This window comes from Pavona decussata, unplaced genomic scaffold, assembly GCF_977016875.1.
Source record: "Pavona decussata unplaced genomic scaffold, jaPavDecu1.1 SCAFFOLD_270, whole genome shotgun sequence".
Classification (NCBI taxonomy): domain Eukaryota; kingdom Metazoa; phylum Cnidaria; class Anthozoa; order Scleractinia; family Agariciidae; genus Pavona; species Pavona decussata.
In genome coordinates this window covers 420,001-435,156 of record NW_028145672.1, presented here as the reverse complement: position 1 = coordinate 435,156, position 15,156 = coordinate 420,001, and the positions used below count along the sequence as shown (strand labels likewise).

At 40.7% G+C, this 15,156-nt stretch overlaps 3 protein-coding genes across 4 annotated transcripts in view; 2 read left to right on the top strand and 1 right to left on the bottom strand.

Annotated features, from left to right (window-relative positions):
* Nucleotides 1–1,521: 1,521 nt before the first annotated feature.
* On the bottom strand, nt 1,522–7,262 carry LOC146455730 (uncharacterized). 2 transcript variants are annotated; one of them, XM_085093927.1, is made up of 3 exons: nt 7,112–7,262; nt 6,878–6,987; nt 1,522–4,830 (listed from the first exon to the last, which is right to left on the bottom strand). In XM_085093927.1, the coding sequence occupies exon 3, from the start codon at nt 4,800–4,802 to the stop codon at nt 1,632–1,634; it is 3,171 nt and encodes a 1,056-aa protein (XP_084950053.1). In that variant the 5' UTR covers nt 4,803–4,830; nt 6,878–6,987; nt 7,112–7,262; the 3' UTR covers nt 1,522–1,631. The 2 variants fall into 2 exon arrangements, with proteins under 2 accessions (XP_084950053.1, XP_084950054.1); XM_085093928.1 differs by having other exon boundaries at nt 1,522–4,819.
* Nucleotides 7,263–8,043: 781 nt separating this feature from the next.
* LOC146455729 (CD209 antigen-like protein C) lies at nt 8,044–10,103 on the top strand. Its single transcript, XM_085093888.1, has 3 exons — nt 8,044–8,335; nt 8,856–9,023; nt 9,718–10,103. The coding sequence occupies exons 1-3, from the start codon at nt 8,107–8,109 to the stop codon at nt 9,948–9,950; spliced, it is 630 nt and encodes a 209-aa protein (XP_084950014.1). The 5' UTR covers nt 8,044–8,106; the 3' UTR covers nt 9,951–10,103.
* Nucleotides 10,104–12,865: 2,762 nt separating this feature from the next.
* Nucleotides 12,866–15,156, top strand: part of LOC146455728 (perlucin-like protein) — a 3,058-nt gene continuing 767 nt past the window's right edge. Inside the window, exons 1-2 of the mRNA XM_085093887.1 lie at nt 12,866–13,211; nt 14,516–14,683. Coding sequence (XP_084950013.1) covers nt 12,986–13,211; nt 14,516–14,683 — 394 coding nt within the window. The 5' untranslated portion in view covers nt 12,866–12,985. The remainder of the gene's footprint in view (nt 13,212–14,515; nt 14,684–15,156) is intronic.

The following is a 15,156-nucleotide window of genomic DNA, read 5'->3' as shown; positions in this document are numbered from 1 at the left end:
TTGGAATGGTCCGTCCCAAGAGAGGATGAAGGTATGTTCGCCATTCTCTTTTAAGATCAATTCGCGAAAGACGCGTAGCATTGCGTGGGAATCGGTTCAGCTGTCCACGTGGGTAAAATTCAGGACATATGATTGGCTATCACTTAACCCTCTTGGGACACTGGATCTCGCGGGAGATCTCAAAATAACTTCAGGGGGATTGGGATTACCTCTCTTACCTTCATCCTCTCTCTTGTTCGTCCCTAATGTGCATCAACTGGGAAACTCAACAGAAATCAATAAATGGTCAACAATCAAAAATATCAATCTTATACTTCCTCTTTAACATTTTTTATGTTCAATTCCATAAGTATTAGCTAATTTCATTCTTGAAAGGTTAAATGCTTATGTTATATGTTTTTTGTTGACAATGGACAAAAGGAAAAATTGCATGCGTTCGCATAAATTACGTTAAATTCAGCGCTCGAATATAGTCAAATTAAGCTCACAAGTGAAGAAGGATTGGGTCTTTCTCGTCGTTTACATCCCCTAGAAAACAGTCCTTTCACGATTGTCTTTATGCTAGTATTTTCGATCCATTGCCTTCAAGTCACAGCCTTATTCAGTCGGCAACCAAGCGAACTCTTGGCCGGAATCCCGCAGTGCGGCGCGCGGCGGCTGAGTTCTTTGTAAAAGTGAAGAACAGCTCACCTCCACCGACTGTCGATCGACTGTTGACCGACAGATTACCGACAGTCGACCGACAGTCGGTGGAGGTGAGACACCGAGCCCTCAGCCTCCTCGCCTTGACTTAGAAGAACACGCCTGGTTACGTACCAAGGCATTAGGACTGACTCGCAGGAAGGCTTTCGTAAAACGACTGCTCTCTAAGCTTTGTTCACGAAATGCTGTTTGAAAATGAAATAGCCGATGCCTTTACCTTGCACAGATCAAAGGCTTTCGTGCGAACGTTAAAACAAAGGACTACACACGCTCGCAGCTCTTCCAACATAAATTGCAGCATCATTCTTATCAATATTAATCCTAAAGATGGCAAGTTTCAGAACCAGTCGCTCAGCTAAACTATGGTTTTCTTTCGAGCTTGTCTAGATCTTACACTAAATTAAACACTTCGCACTTTGTAAAATTATCAACTTATTCTCTTTCCTTATGTTACTGATAATGATGAGATACGCATCGAGACATTAGACATGCCCTAAAAACTCACAAACTTTTAACTAATCAGCTAAAAACAGCCACCGAAAAGAGCCCGCCTTCGGAAAAGCACAGAGCTTCTTGCTTGAAAAAAATTGCAAGATATTAACGTCTTCATTGAGACTCACAAACTAGTCAAACGTTTCCACGCAACCGAATTTCAAAAATTGAAAAAACTACCGATTTCTTCAATAGCAGAGATTTCAAACGCATTCGGTTTAGAAAACTCCACAATGCAATCACAATTTCCTGTTTGAACTTGTCTTACTTATGTTTAGAAATGCAGCTAATCCTGATTTTGGGTGCTTACTTGTCTCTATAAAGACGTAACTCCTTTTACGTTTCCGTTCAAGAGAAAGAAAGTTAAATCCAGGTTTCTGAAATTATTACACACGTTACACTCTGACTGGCGCGCCTAGCCTTTTGGGTCCAGGGGCTTACAAATTCTCTTTACTCTGTTTCATCTGATGCAACTGAACTAAACTACGCTGAACAGAAGCAACACGAGGATGTTCAGGTCCAAACCTGTCCAAATATATTGTCAGCGCACGATCATAATACTCTCTCGCTTTCTTGAGGTCGCCCTGGTCACGTAGTACATCACCCAATTCACAACACAAATGCGCCACAAAAACATTCTGAGGTCCAAATGTCTGCAGTCTAATAGCTAGAGCACAGTCATAATACTCCTTTGCTTGCACCAGGTCACCTTGATCACGACTTACAGATGCCAAGTCTGTATAACAAGCTGCCACCTCAAGGCCTTGAGGTCCGTGCTTTGGCAGCACAATGCTCAAGCTACGCTCATAGTATTCCTTTGCTTGGTCCAGGTAACCTTGGTCATGGAGTATGCGACCCGAGAGGATATAAGAACGGCCGACATCAGCATGTTGAGGTCCAAGTTTGTGTAGTCGAATGGCTAGGGAACGTTCGTTATACTCCTTTGCGTTCTCCAGATCACGTTGAACAAAGAATACAATAGCCAGGTTATAGTAAGAAGTTGCAACAGCAACATGCTGAGGTCCAAACTTTTCTAGCCAAATAACGAGAGCACGAAAATGATATTCCTTTGCCTGCTGCAGGTCACCTTGGTCACCGAGAACAATACCAAGATTATTAAAAGTAGATGCGATATCAGTATGATGAGGTTCTAGCTTTTCCAGCCGAATGGCCAGGGCGCGTTCATAATACTCCTTTGCTTGCTCCAGGTCACCAAGGTCAGAGAGAACATCAGCTAAATTCTTGTAGGAAGCTGCAAAATCTAAATTGTGAGGCTCAAGCTTTTGTAACCGAATTTCCAAGGCACGTTCATGATACTCCTTTGCTTGCTTTAAGTCACCTTGCAAACCAAGTACCTCAGCCAAGTGATCATACAAAACTGCGACATAAACATGTTGTCGTCCATGTTTGCGTAGCTGAATGGCCAAGGCACGTTCAAAGTATTGTTTTGCGGGTTGAAACTCACTCAGGTTTCTATGAATAATGCCTATGGAAATAAGAACACTGTCTTCTGTTGCATTTGCGTCACCAAACAGCTTACCGCCATGCAGAATTAATTTTAATGCTAAATCACAGAACCGTTTTGCTGTATTATAGTCGCAAACATCATTACAAATGTGGCCAAACTCAACAAAATAATCTGGATAATATGCTATATTGAACCCAATGTTTTTAACTAATTGAGATATGTCGCCTTTACTGTACGCATTTTCAATGTTTTCGATTAAGGATCTCAAATGCGGAGCCACGTGCCAGCTCTTAACAAGAGAATTTGATCTCCTTAGCCGGATATTTTCTGTGAACTGGTTGAATGATTCAATGGCTCCATGAAGGACTGCAAGGTGCTGGCTTTCTGAAGAGTTCCTAGCTTTTGTTTCGATTACATCGTGCACAACCTGATGTAGACTGACGAAGACATCATTGTCCTCTTCTTTAAGTAACAAAGGTGAGCTTTTTCGAATCCTTCTACGAATTATGTCTTCATCCTTCAATTCGTCATCTTCCCTCGGAACGTTTTCGTTTTCTACATTCAGAATGTAGTTTATCACAAGTTCAAGGTTTAGTGGTTCTCGTGCACAGAGAGAAATGAATCTGAATGTGTGATTTAAAACCTTGTCAGATGACATCACGTTTTCAACAGCAAGTGTAATCGCTGCGGTCATCGACTTTGGATAGCTTGGGTTGGTCTCAGAAAGAATGGTCGCGGTTTGAGGACGGTGGCCTTTCTCCAGTTTTTCCAAGTAGTCCCTCCAACCAAAATTTGAAGATGCATTACTTTCACGAACTTGCTTGACAAAAGTGGCGGCGCCTGCTAAGGCAAGAGGTTGAAAGTCTAATGCCCGTACAACTGCTTTCTCCATCTCAATGTCAGTGACACCAGAGAGCGTGGCTAATAAGGAAGTGGCATCAGCAAGCTCCATGCCCTTGCTCACTGAGATATGATTTATGTACAGGTTTGTTGGCGGGATTGAAATAGCGTCCTGTGTTGTTATCAATATTTGGCCTCTGAACCACTGTTCATTTCCTGGCTCAGGCAAGTGGGGCTGTACACGGAATGTGCTTGTAACATTGTCAACTAACAGCAGCCAGGATGTGTAAAGCTCCACCTTTGCACCAACTAACGACTTCAAATAGGCAATCTTTTTCTCAGTGTTCAAATCGTTGGAGTTAAAGGTGTTTGTAGTGGCATACTCTGGACACTTCAGATGTCGAGCAAAAGAGACATACGATTCTAACAATGATTCAGCGCTTTCAGCATTAAGAGTCATCACAAATGTAGACGTGTGCGCGTTGTCTGCGGTCTCCTCGAATATTTTCTTTGCGACGAGGCCAGCCAACTGCGATTTGCCACTTCCAGGATTTCCAGAGATGTACAGGTAACTTAAGCGGCCTTCATTGGCGTCTTTAAGCTTTTTTAGCTGTTGTGTTATTCTAGCCTCCTCGTTGTCTCGTCCTGCAACGACGTGTGAAGGCTTGGCGGGAAGAACACAAAATGGAGAAACTTCAGTCTGAAGTTGGTCTTCAAGGATTTGGCGCTGTTTTTCTTTTTCTTGAAGCTCCTGTTTAAGGTCGTCAACTTCTTTCAAGACCTTTCGTAATTCTTTCGTCGGGAAGCTTGTCTGACTTCTGATTTCTTGAATCCGGGTAGTAGAGAGGCCAAGTGCTTGAAGAGCAAGCTGCACTTTAGCAATAGCAATTTGAAACTCTGCGTCTGAGAGACAGCCTTGTGGCAAATGAGCAAAGTCTTCATTGCGAAACTTCCTGAGGTCATCTACATTTGACTTGAGTGCTGCATTAAGACCGTGTCCAATGCTATCGGAGTACAGGATGGCGTAAAACAGCATGGTGCAATCCCATTTAGATGTATCTCCATTTATCATGGTACCTAAAAGACGCGCGTTTCTTCTTTGGTTCCCGGGAGACTCCCCGTTATAGAAGTCCAGTCCATTTCTTGGCTCGTCTTTCCATTCCCCCAATGTGGCCTTGAAGCGGTTGTCCCATTCTTGTTTGAAGATTGTTCGGAGACTTTCGGATATTAAATCAGTGGTGACATAGCAAATCCTATAGTAGTTCAGTTGCTCCTCGCTGTAGTCGAGTCCAGTCGCCATACTCAGCCGGGATCAACCTTTAATAAGCCTTTTTCAGAAATGAAATTGTTTGTTAGAATAACTTCGCCGGGAGTGGTGCGTTAAAAAGCAGAACCTCAAATGAATATAACATATAAAACTTCTGTTTTAGAATACCAGTTGTTGAAGGGATTGCAAATCATGGAGGGAAGAGAAAGTTAAACGGCGACCGTCATCAGAATGGTTTTTGCTCCCCTTCCTTCCAGTAAAACGACAGCTGGTCTGAAGTACTAGTAAAAGACTTGCAACTTGAGAATTTATTGGCAACATTGGTAGGGATGGACAGGGGCGGGGTTGGAGTGCTGAAGAAACCTGACGACAAAGTTAAATTATAGTTTTTCCTTATTTGTACGGAGTATAATTACCCAGTCTTTGTCAGTTTTTTACACTTGCAAATTAACAAAGGTTGCCCCAACAAGAATAACCATGGAAAAGACGTTTGCTAACATCTTTTTAAAGAAAATATTTTTTTATATTTGTAACGTTCATAAATGGCATGGCTTCAGTCTACTAAGCAACTCACAGCGAAACAATGGACAAAGACGAGAATGGATCCTAAAACCAGTTTGATAACATTATCGACCAATGCCCCCTAACCCCTCCCCCTCCCCCTCCCCCCTCCCCCATCCCTCTTCTTCGTCCAATGATCGATAGCGTAAGGAACGCGAAGTCTTTTGCAGCACGTCAACAACATTGAATGGTGAGAAAGGGAGGGATACGCAATCAAGGCAAAAGTGTAACACCATTTTTTTAACTTGTTGCAGCCATTGTTGGCACTGAAACAATCACAGCTGAGTTATATACAGGTCCAACGAAATTAGACACTCTAAGGAATGGATCTGCATACTCTCTGATGGTCTGATAGACCTTGTGGGAAGTAGCTTTAACTGCTGCTGCTGGAAGTTCGAGTCTAATCTCGTACCCAGATCTCAGTCGGTTCGGAAATGTCGAAATGTGACCGTGGGAGGTCTGGGTACAAGATTAATTTGAGTCTGGAGCCGAGTTCGAGACGATGGCTGTAACAATTCGCCGTCACCAGAAGGACCTGAAGGGGGAGGGGGATGAGGCATCAGGCTAGGATTTATAAAATGGATTGATCAGAAGAACCCACACTGAACAAGCGTTTAACTCTCGCGAGGTTAAATAAATTTTGCTTATGTTTATATTGGCAAACGTAACAATCTGATGTAGTGATCTTCAATAATTAAAAGAAAAAGACCTGCCATGATACTTGGTGCTTGTAAAGCAACTAGGCTTCGTTCTAGGAGATAAATATTTACTGGGTGAGTTCAATTTGCTTCAAGCTTTTTATATATTATGGAACTTTCGCTCAAACGTTCTGTGCCAGTTCTGTGCAAAGCTGTAACCAACTTAAATACTCCACAAAAATCCTTGTTGCAAAAGACAGCAAAATTTTCGCGTGAAGCAGTCCATTAATGCGTAGGCACAAGCGTTTTGGTGACGGCAAATTGATTTTTAGCCATTGCGTCGAATCACGGCACGAGTGTTATGGACCATGACATGCAAATTTCTAGACTCAAAACGGAACTCGAACTGTTCGAAACTATTCAGTAATTGTCTTTAAGCGACAAAGGTTTCACTCCTTTCTGGGTATTAAATAGATTCTTTAAGTGAAAGTTTTCTTGTCTTTTGTAACAAGGTTTTTGTGAAGTATTTCAGCTGGTTACAGCTTGTCAACTGGATTCTAGTACGTTCTAGTGGACAGCATACTGGAACCGATGTGAGCAAAAATTCCTTGACTATTTCATAGCTATGATCTTCGTTGTTTTCTGAAAAGTCGGTCCACAACACTCACTTACACAAGAGCTGCTGTGATCTGTTGCTCGTGTGAGAATAGCTGGCGACTTATGTCAGTTTTCATAGGCAAAGACACCAAGAGAGAAATTGAAGCAGATTTACTGCGATAAAATAACATTTTGGCCGGAAGCAAATTTTAATCGCACAGCTCGGCATAGTTCACCTTCGAATTCGCTGCCCCTAAAATGTCAGAAATGTGCTTACGTTTCAATATGTTATAAGAAAAGCATTTTGCTTACCTTGTCTACCTTTACTAAACGGAAAATGTTCCTGTTAGTCTATCGTAGATTATTCGTTACAGCTGATGCAGATCAGTTCTGAAGTCAACAAGACGGCAATGACGAGACGCCTGCTCCTGAAACAAATTAAACAGCAATGTAATAGACATCGAAATTAATTCGATGTTCGTACGTAGGACGAAAGAACAACTGAACCAGCCCGAAAGTCACGCGAAATTAATGCGCTGCCGCTACCTGCGAGAAGTACACGTCCTCATCCAGTGATTTTGCTTTGGTTTCAATTCCTGTTAATCGCTCTCAGGCCGGTGAAGTTTCACTTTCTCTCTCTGAGCAAAAGGAAGTTATCTCGCGCATGATTCTAAAAACTATTGTTTTTTGGATCACGAGATCCAAGTCACTATATGTGATAATGAAGTAAAAATCACGCAATACTATTTTGTGATGCCGGTCGACCTTGCATTAATATTGCATGTAGCCAATTAAAAATCCCTGTGCAGAATTTTCGAGATACGAAACAAAGCTGTGGATTGATTCTTCATTTCTATGTCTTTTTGGTGGCATACTGGGGTCGTCGTTCGCGTGAAAAATCGGGAAATAATTTAATTTATATTTCTTTGCACATGAGAACGAAACAAACGTCACGCGAACTTTCTGAGTGAAATTCACCGTGGGACAAGTTTATAATTAGGGAATTGTAATTTATTTTAAAAATGTTTGATTTGAGCTTCAGGCAGGAAAACACTAAGAACACAGCGAAGTTTCCTGTGAAGTTTCACTGCACATTATCTTCAGAATTACCTTGCAAACCAAATGTTCGTGGCTAGTCGCGGCGCCAAGAGACTCTTCAGAGACCTTCAAAATTTATAGGCAAACTTGTTGAACATCATGCCCAAAGACCCGTTCGCAGATTCAAGATGTTAGCAAACCAAATATTGACGGTGATTTTAGTCACATGAAAAGAACCAGAAGGCCACTTCGCTAAATCGCAGATCGGAAATGTGTTTACTCGATGTTAACAGTATGACAACAAGTCAAAAATGAACTTGCGCATGCTCGGTGAGAGGTGTCCCTAACTGCCTGATCAAACATGTTACTGAGGGAGCGCCCGTGCGTGAAGCCCGCTTGCTGTCTAGGAAGTATATCCAATTTTCTACGGCTGAAATCAGTGCCGAAATTAGAGTTCTTGACAAAAAAGTTGCTGTTGCCGGTGAAAGAAGATTTCCTTGAAAATGCGTTTTTTCAGTTTTATTTTGATGTTATCCGTTTTGTCGGTGCAGCAATTTCTTGCAGCATCGCTGAACAGCTCAAAAGGCAGCGAGAGTAAAACTAAGGACGGATACACCTTCAACAGCGTTTACAACTTGGGTTTGAGTTCTTTGCAAGGGAAGGAAATTCTCAAACGGTTAAATACCATTGTACAAAAACTTGGCGAGAAACAGTGGAGAAGGCCATCGAAAGGTAAAAAATTTGACCCTTCATCGTCGGTTCGAGATAGACTGCGAGCAGTCGCACGCGCGCAAAGTCACGGTAAAAATTATCAAATTAGAGAATTGAACGAGGAGGCTTCACCGCTCGCTAAATCCATCGCACGCTACATAATTTATGAAAGAGACTGCTCGCATTCTATGTTCGGGAGAATCTTCTATCAGTCCTGATTTTGCATTGACCATTTTAATGTTGCCAAACTTAGACCTTCTTTCGTACAGTTAGTGAAAAAATATTTCTTTTCGCTAAAAGTTATGAGTATTTACTGTTTTTAATTTTCTTCTGTGTATGCTACGAGATTTTCTTGGGTCGTAAAATTTTGTTCATGCGTTCGCGCTCACCACGAACGCGCATGTCTGTGTCACGCATGTGTGGAGGGTGGAGGGGGTCGGGGAGAATGAACACTATAAAAGCCAACGACGAAAATAGAGAGCTCCACTGAAGAGGCTGTGAATTTCATTTAAATTTCATGCTCTTTTAATTTAATCCACAGCAAGATGTCCACCGGGATGGAAAGTGTTTAAGGATTCCTGTTTCGTTGCTTTCATAAAACCGAAGGCTTCATGGAACGATGCACGCTATGTGTGCAAATCTCTTGGAGGAGACTTGGCTAAAATCACTTCGGCAGCTAAAAACCGTTTTGCTTATGGCTTAATAGCAGGTAAAGTTCACTTACTTGTGATTTTGACCGTTTTCGAGGAAGAGAGTTAATTTGAACCTAGAAAAAATCTGGTGGGATGGTTTAGGATAACTCCGCGAGGGTCAGTTGTGTGATTTCACAAGGTTTTGTTTCATAGATCGAAGCTTAACGGGCGTGTTATTTATTTATAATTTTTGTTTTTTGGCTGGCACCAGCTTCCATCACTTGCTAGAACATCTACTGTACTACCACTCTTTATCACTTTATATAACAATAATTGTATCAAACAAATGCCTAAATATTAGTGAACAAGTTATTGTCCTTTTCAATAGGTTGCCATAGCAACAGTAGAACCCTTAATTTACCTTTCAGTGGTTATAACTAGAAACGAGTTCGGTGAGTCAAGAGTTGACCTCAACGAAAATATTTTACATTTCCCTGGGAACTGAATCAGCGGAATTCTTGATTATACTTATAATAAATCTTGGACTTTTTTGAATAAGTTGCGATTTCAAGGCCCGATTTTGACAGCGACATAAGGATAATGCCTCAATGGTCTGTTGATTTATCACCGTTGTTCTTGGATTACTAACGTCAGAATAACTGAAACAATTTCACAATTTACCAAAATTGAATAAATCGACCTCAGTAAACCTCGGTAAATACTCAACTGTAATCGCAGTATTGCTTATTTATGTCACTTTTTCTAATTTAGGGGATCTTGCCAGCTTGACGTACGTTTATTTTGGTTTGAAGAAGGGAAGAAACGGCAAATTCTACTGGGTAGACGGAAGCAATCTTGTCTCTTCATTCTGGGATAAAAATGAGCCTAATGGTTCTGGAGATTGTGGGATCTTTTGGAGTGGTACAGCATCACGCAGATGGCACGACAGTGGATCCTGCAACACCAAAGGTGGTTATATTTGCGAGATGGCCTTCATTGCCTAAGGGACAGGTATAACTGAAGCTATGATCATTTCACAAGGCATATCTAAGAGATCGTCAATCTCGATTAGCATGAAAGTAGACCTGATTAATAAAGTTAACCACAAAAGTTAATAAAGGATTGCCTATTTTAATCAAAGAGTGGGACCTACATTTGCGCATTATTATTAACTTTAACGCGCACCAATAATTATTCGTATTCTCGGTATTGCGGAACTAGATCTACAATCTTGGACAGATCAAATGAAAAATTAAGACCACCCCTATTTCAATGATGGAAAAAAGGCGCGTTTTGCTTTGCGCGCGAATTCATCATTGATTTCGGGGGAGGGGGGGGGGGGGGAAGGGGAAGGGGGGGGGGGGTAATATTTCATTTTAATCTGTCCAAGATTGTAGCTTATAATGGTGGCTTTTGCGGGGGGAAATATTTAAAATATATATTTGCCGGCAAGCGAGAAGATTCCTCCTCTTAGCCTCGCCATAGTGCAAGCTACTGTAGTTCTATTTCAATACCGGGGATTCGAATAAAGTCCATTTCCGTTGCGGCCAGCAGCTAAAACGCCTCACTCCAGACCTCTTTAGTGATTTAAACTGATCGCCTAAAGCGGAACCCAACTGCTACTTTTAACCCCTAAATTATTTTCCAATTGTTTCTTGCGCGCTTTATTTGATACAAACAAAAAAATTAAAAAATTAAGTGTCATCTTTGACACTTTTTGATATTTATTTTTATATCAATCCTATCCGAAAACATTTTCAAGTGTCACGCATCTCCAAGGAACTTTCCTTTCAGCGTTCATTATCTAATATATATATACTCCTTGCAAGGCAAATTACCAGTAAGGCTGTTATAGGTCGGGGTGCTGGCTTTTTACAAACAACGAACCTCTCTTTCCCCATTCTCAACCACTACTTCCTCGGAGGGCATAATTCGGCTTAATTTTATAATCTCAACTAAGGAAATACTACCCTTTATAACCTCTTTTACGCAACAATGCCAATGGCTGACGGAGCGACTATTCAATGTGATTAAGGACAACAGCCTCCACAAATTACATGGCCTTTTGCCGCCACGTAATCTTAGTACCGTAGCTTTAAGAAGAAAGCGCGCTTTTAAAGTACCATGCTATTTGTAGAACAATTAGATTTAAGAATAGTTTTATCATGCGTAACGCGGCTACTTTCTAATGGCTTTATCATATATCCGCGGCTGTTTTTTTTTTACTTAAACTGTTATTTATTTATTTATTTATAATAGTTTTTTTATCCTTTCTCGTATTTTAGTATTATATATTGTACAGTCCGTCATCCAGCCTCTGGGCTGCAATGGACTTTTTAATAAAGCTATCTATCCACAAGGGAAGATTTTACTTTCTCACGCGCAACTTCCGGCGGTTGATTTCTAGTTAATACTAGGAACTACGATCGTCTTTATTGAATCAGGAGATAAACTTTCACAACTCTTCCTCCAATTTCTCTGCTTAACCACCCCTAGCCCCCACCACCACTCAATCAGAAAGAGTAAGTAAATTAAAAGGCTCCTGCAAGTGAAAAACTGATAATTGATAGAACCGATAAATAAGTCACTACTTGCTGCTCTCTGTGCTTTGGGGTTTGCTACGCCTACCTCAGTAACTTTTCTTAATTTGGCGTTTAATTTTCTTAAAATTCTTAGGCTTCAAGAAATGTCTGTGTATTACAAAGTAAGAAGTAGACAGCAAGATCCATTTGTTGTTGAAATTAGTGAAACTGGAGTCCTTAATTGGTAGTGAATTTTGACCTTGTTTCAGCAACGTTTAATCGCTTTAACGTGCAAAATGGATAACACTCTGCAACTCAAATCTACTTCCTTTTGGATTATAAACTATCCTCCACTATGCTACTTAACCTCCTAACCTTTTTTAAGCAACGAAGGAAGTTCTTTCTTTTATTTATTCAAAATCAGGATATATATCGAGCTGATAAAACTATTGAGGAACATGTCATAATTTATTGAATCTGTGGATACGGTTTCAAACTCTAGATGTATCTCCCCTCCACACCCCTCTCGTTGTTTTACTATAGCCTCCAAAGTGAACCAATTTTTTTTGTGTGTGTTTTTTCATAGTTCTTAGGCTGCAAGAAAATCTGTGAAAATGGGAATACATAGCAAGATCCATCATTAGTTAAAATTACGGAAACTGAAGTGAATATGAAGTCCATGATTGCTTATGAATTTTGACCCGCTGTCAATCATTTTAATGTACAAAATGGATTATACTCTGCATCTTAAATCTTCTTCTTTGTGGATTATAAACTATACTCTATTATGCTACTGTTAACCTCCTAACCCCTTTTAAGCAACAAAGGAAGTTCTTTCTTTTATTTAGTCAACATCAGCAGGAGATCGGGCTGATAAAACCAGTGAGGAACATGTCATAATTCATTGAATCAGTGGATAAGGTTTAAAAATCCGGGCGGTGCACCCCTACCCATGCCAAATTTCGAGAACTAAACTACCCCCCACACCACCCCCTCTCAGCGCTCTCACCCCCACCAGATTGAATAAAAAGATCATTGCATGTGGAAGCTGATAATTTATAAAGTCTAAAAATATCCCCTCCCCCCCCTTTCCCCCCGTTGTTCTCTTGTTTTTTTTTTCTATGGCCTTGAAAGTGAACTATCTTTTTTGGTGTGTTTTCTCATATATTTTAAGCTGCAAGAAAACCTGACAAAATAGGAATACATAGCAAGATCCATCCTTAGTTGAAATTACGGAAGCTGAAGTCTATGAATTTTGACCCGCTGTTTCAGCGATTGTCAATCGTTTTAATGTACAACTGAAGTGGATAACATTCTGCCACTCAAATCTACTTTCTTTTGGATAAGACACTATCCTCCATTCTGCTACTGTTAACCTCCTAACCTCTTTTAAGCAACGACGGAAGTTCTTCCTCCCATATATATAACTCCCAGGCGCTCTACACAGCTCACTTGGTACTCTCAGTGCCACCGAAACACAAGTGGGTGTTACCGCGTGAAAGGCGTTCGTCTTCAACATGAGATTTTGCTTGATGATCTTGGTTTTTAGTTTTGCGTTGCTAAAACTTTCCCTGGCGGCTTCGCTCAGCAGTTCAAAAAGCAACAAGAAAGACGATCAGGGATACATATTCAGCAATGTTTACAATTCAGGTATGAGTTCTTCACAAGGGCTGGAAATTCTCAGACGCATGAAAACAGTGGAGGAAAAGCTGGAAAAGATAGAGTCCAAAGGCTCCATCAAAGGTACAACTAACGTAAGCTTAATACACTTCCTTTTCCTTCCTTTTGAAGAGCTTCAGCCATTATCCCCTTCGCAAAAACTAGAGCATTCTTTTCGGAGATTATAATGGTGATAGGATGCACATGTGCGTGTGGAAAGGTGAAAGAATACCTAAAAAAAAATACTGGTGTCGGTCATAGTGAAATGCATCCTCCACTGAACTGTTTTATATCCCGGCATCAGTAATAGGCTTTGTTTATAGCATAGAAGCCGGCCGCGGTGTTACGAATGTGGGGAGGTATAATTGTTTTAGCGTTTTTTCCTGGTTAGAAAGTCCCTCCATGTAGCTGGTTCTTGTTTTGCCTCTTTCCTTTGCATGGTCACGGAACTTGATTTCAAGTAGCAAAAAGCTCTTTTTCCAGTTCAACATTAGCAAGAAAACAGGTGAAAGCTGACAGAGTTCAATATGGTGGTTGCGAAAACTGCGTTACAACTTTGCAGCGTCATAACTTTCCACAACTGTTTAGACTTTCTTCTACAACAAATAACTGAACTTTAGACATTTTTCGGGTACTATTTGGACCATATCATACCGGCAAAAGTGACGCGGAAAGCAGCTGAGAAAAAATTCACTTAGCTTAAAAAAGTACTTACGTGTCTGAATACATATTCGTAAATTGTAAGCTTTTTTCATTCATTCAACTGTAGCAACGCACGCAGCGCCTCCGTTTTGGCGCCTTTTTGACTTTACTGTGAGAGTCATGTGATCAATGATGCCGCTTACTCCAACTTTCCACGTCTTCTTTCAATTGTTACCTTTTCGTTGAGAAAGTCTAATTCCTTAAATGTCAGCACCGAGGATATATTCCCTAGAACTGGAATGTTAAAATTTGGTCGCCATTTTGAACGGGTAGGAAAAAAATTTCAATTTCTCCACGCGCAATCCTGGCCATTTACACGCGTGCTCGTACGCGCGTACGGCGCAATTTTTTTTCTAAAAATAGACTTTTTTGGTATAATACATGGAGACAAGCCCACGTGTCAAAATGACATCTCGTAACGGTCTCCATCCCTGATTATGGCTCCTGATATTGGTAAGTCAAGACTTGTTAACTTTGATGTTACCATGGCAACCAAACTTTGACAGGCAGGTTTTCAGAAATCGGAAGTTTCCTGTAAAATATAACTTTCTTAGCTTTGTGATCTACCAAAGGGATAATTTAAGGCATTTCAGGATTTAAGTGTGCGTTTGTCGACTGAAACTAGCGTAAAGAGATAACATGCTACTTCCTTTCATTCTGTTTGAATTCAGTCACAGCTCGATCGCCTCGATGCCCACCGGGATGGAAGGAGTTGAATGGATCATGCTACTTTGCTTTCATTAAACCAACGGCCACTTGGACCGATGCACGCGATGTGTGCAAATCTCTGGGAGCCGAGTTAATCAAAATCACTTCAGCAGCGGAAAACGCTTTTGCTTATGGCTTGATATCAGGTATGGAACTTAAGCTAGTTTTATTAAACATGAGCACATTCTTTCCCCCAAGACGGAAAGTGTAGGATGGTGTAACTGCTGTTATTTTTGGTACTTATCATGCCTAATTCTTTGAAAATACCGGATTGATTAGCCAAGTTACAGCAAGGTGGGTGTCTGTTTGTTGGCAGGCCGAAATCACGACGCCATCCAAAGAAGAAACATTTCAATTCTTAAGTACTGTTTGTTGACAATGGGCTTTTGTAAGTTAAACAATAGACTTGTCAAAAAACAATATTAATGATATCACGGGTCTCCCCAGTGCTTCTCGCAAAATAAATTCTTCCCCTCCTTCTCGTTGTTTTGCTTTGTCCTTGAATGATAAATGTTTCATCATTGATACCGTAAAGTCTTATATATTTACATTTCTCCACCTTTGAATGCTGGATCTAAATGAACGACCAGACTTGAGGCCAAAACATATTCATGTAGAT

Bases quoted from the DNA above. Each gene is read 5' to 3' on its own strand.
- LOC146455730 (XM_085093927.1), bottom strand. From the start codon at position 4,802: ATGGCGACTGGACTCGACTACAGCGAGGAGCAACTGAACTACTATAGG.
- LOC146455729 (XM_085093888.1), top strand. From the start codon at position 8,107: ATGCGTTTTTTCAGTTTTATTTTGATGTTATCCGTTTTGTCGGTGCAG. The intron at 8,336-8,855 runs GTAAAAAATTTG...TTTAATCCACAG, and splicing joins GTGGAGAAGGCCATCGAAAG to CAAGATGTCCACCGGGATGG. The intron at 9,024-9,717 runs GTAAAGTTCACT...TTTCTAATTTAG, and splicing joins TGCTTATGGCTTAATAGCAG to GGGATCTTGCCAGCTTGACG.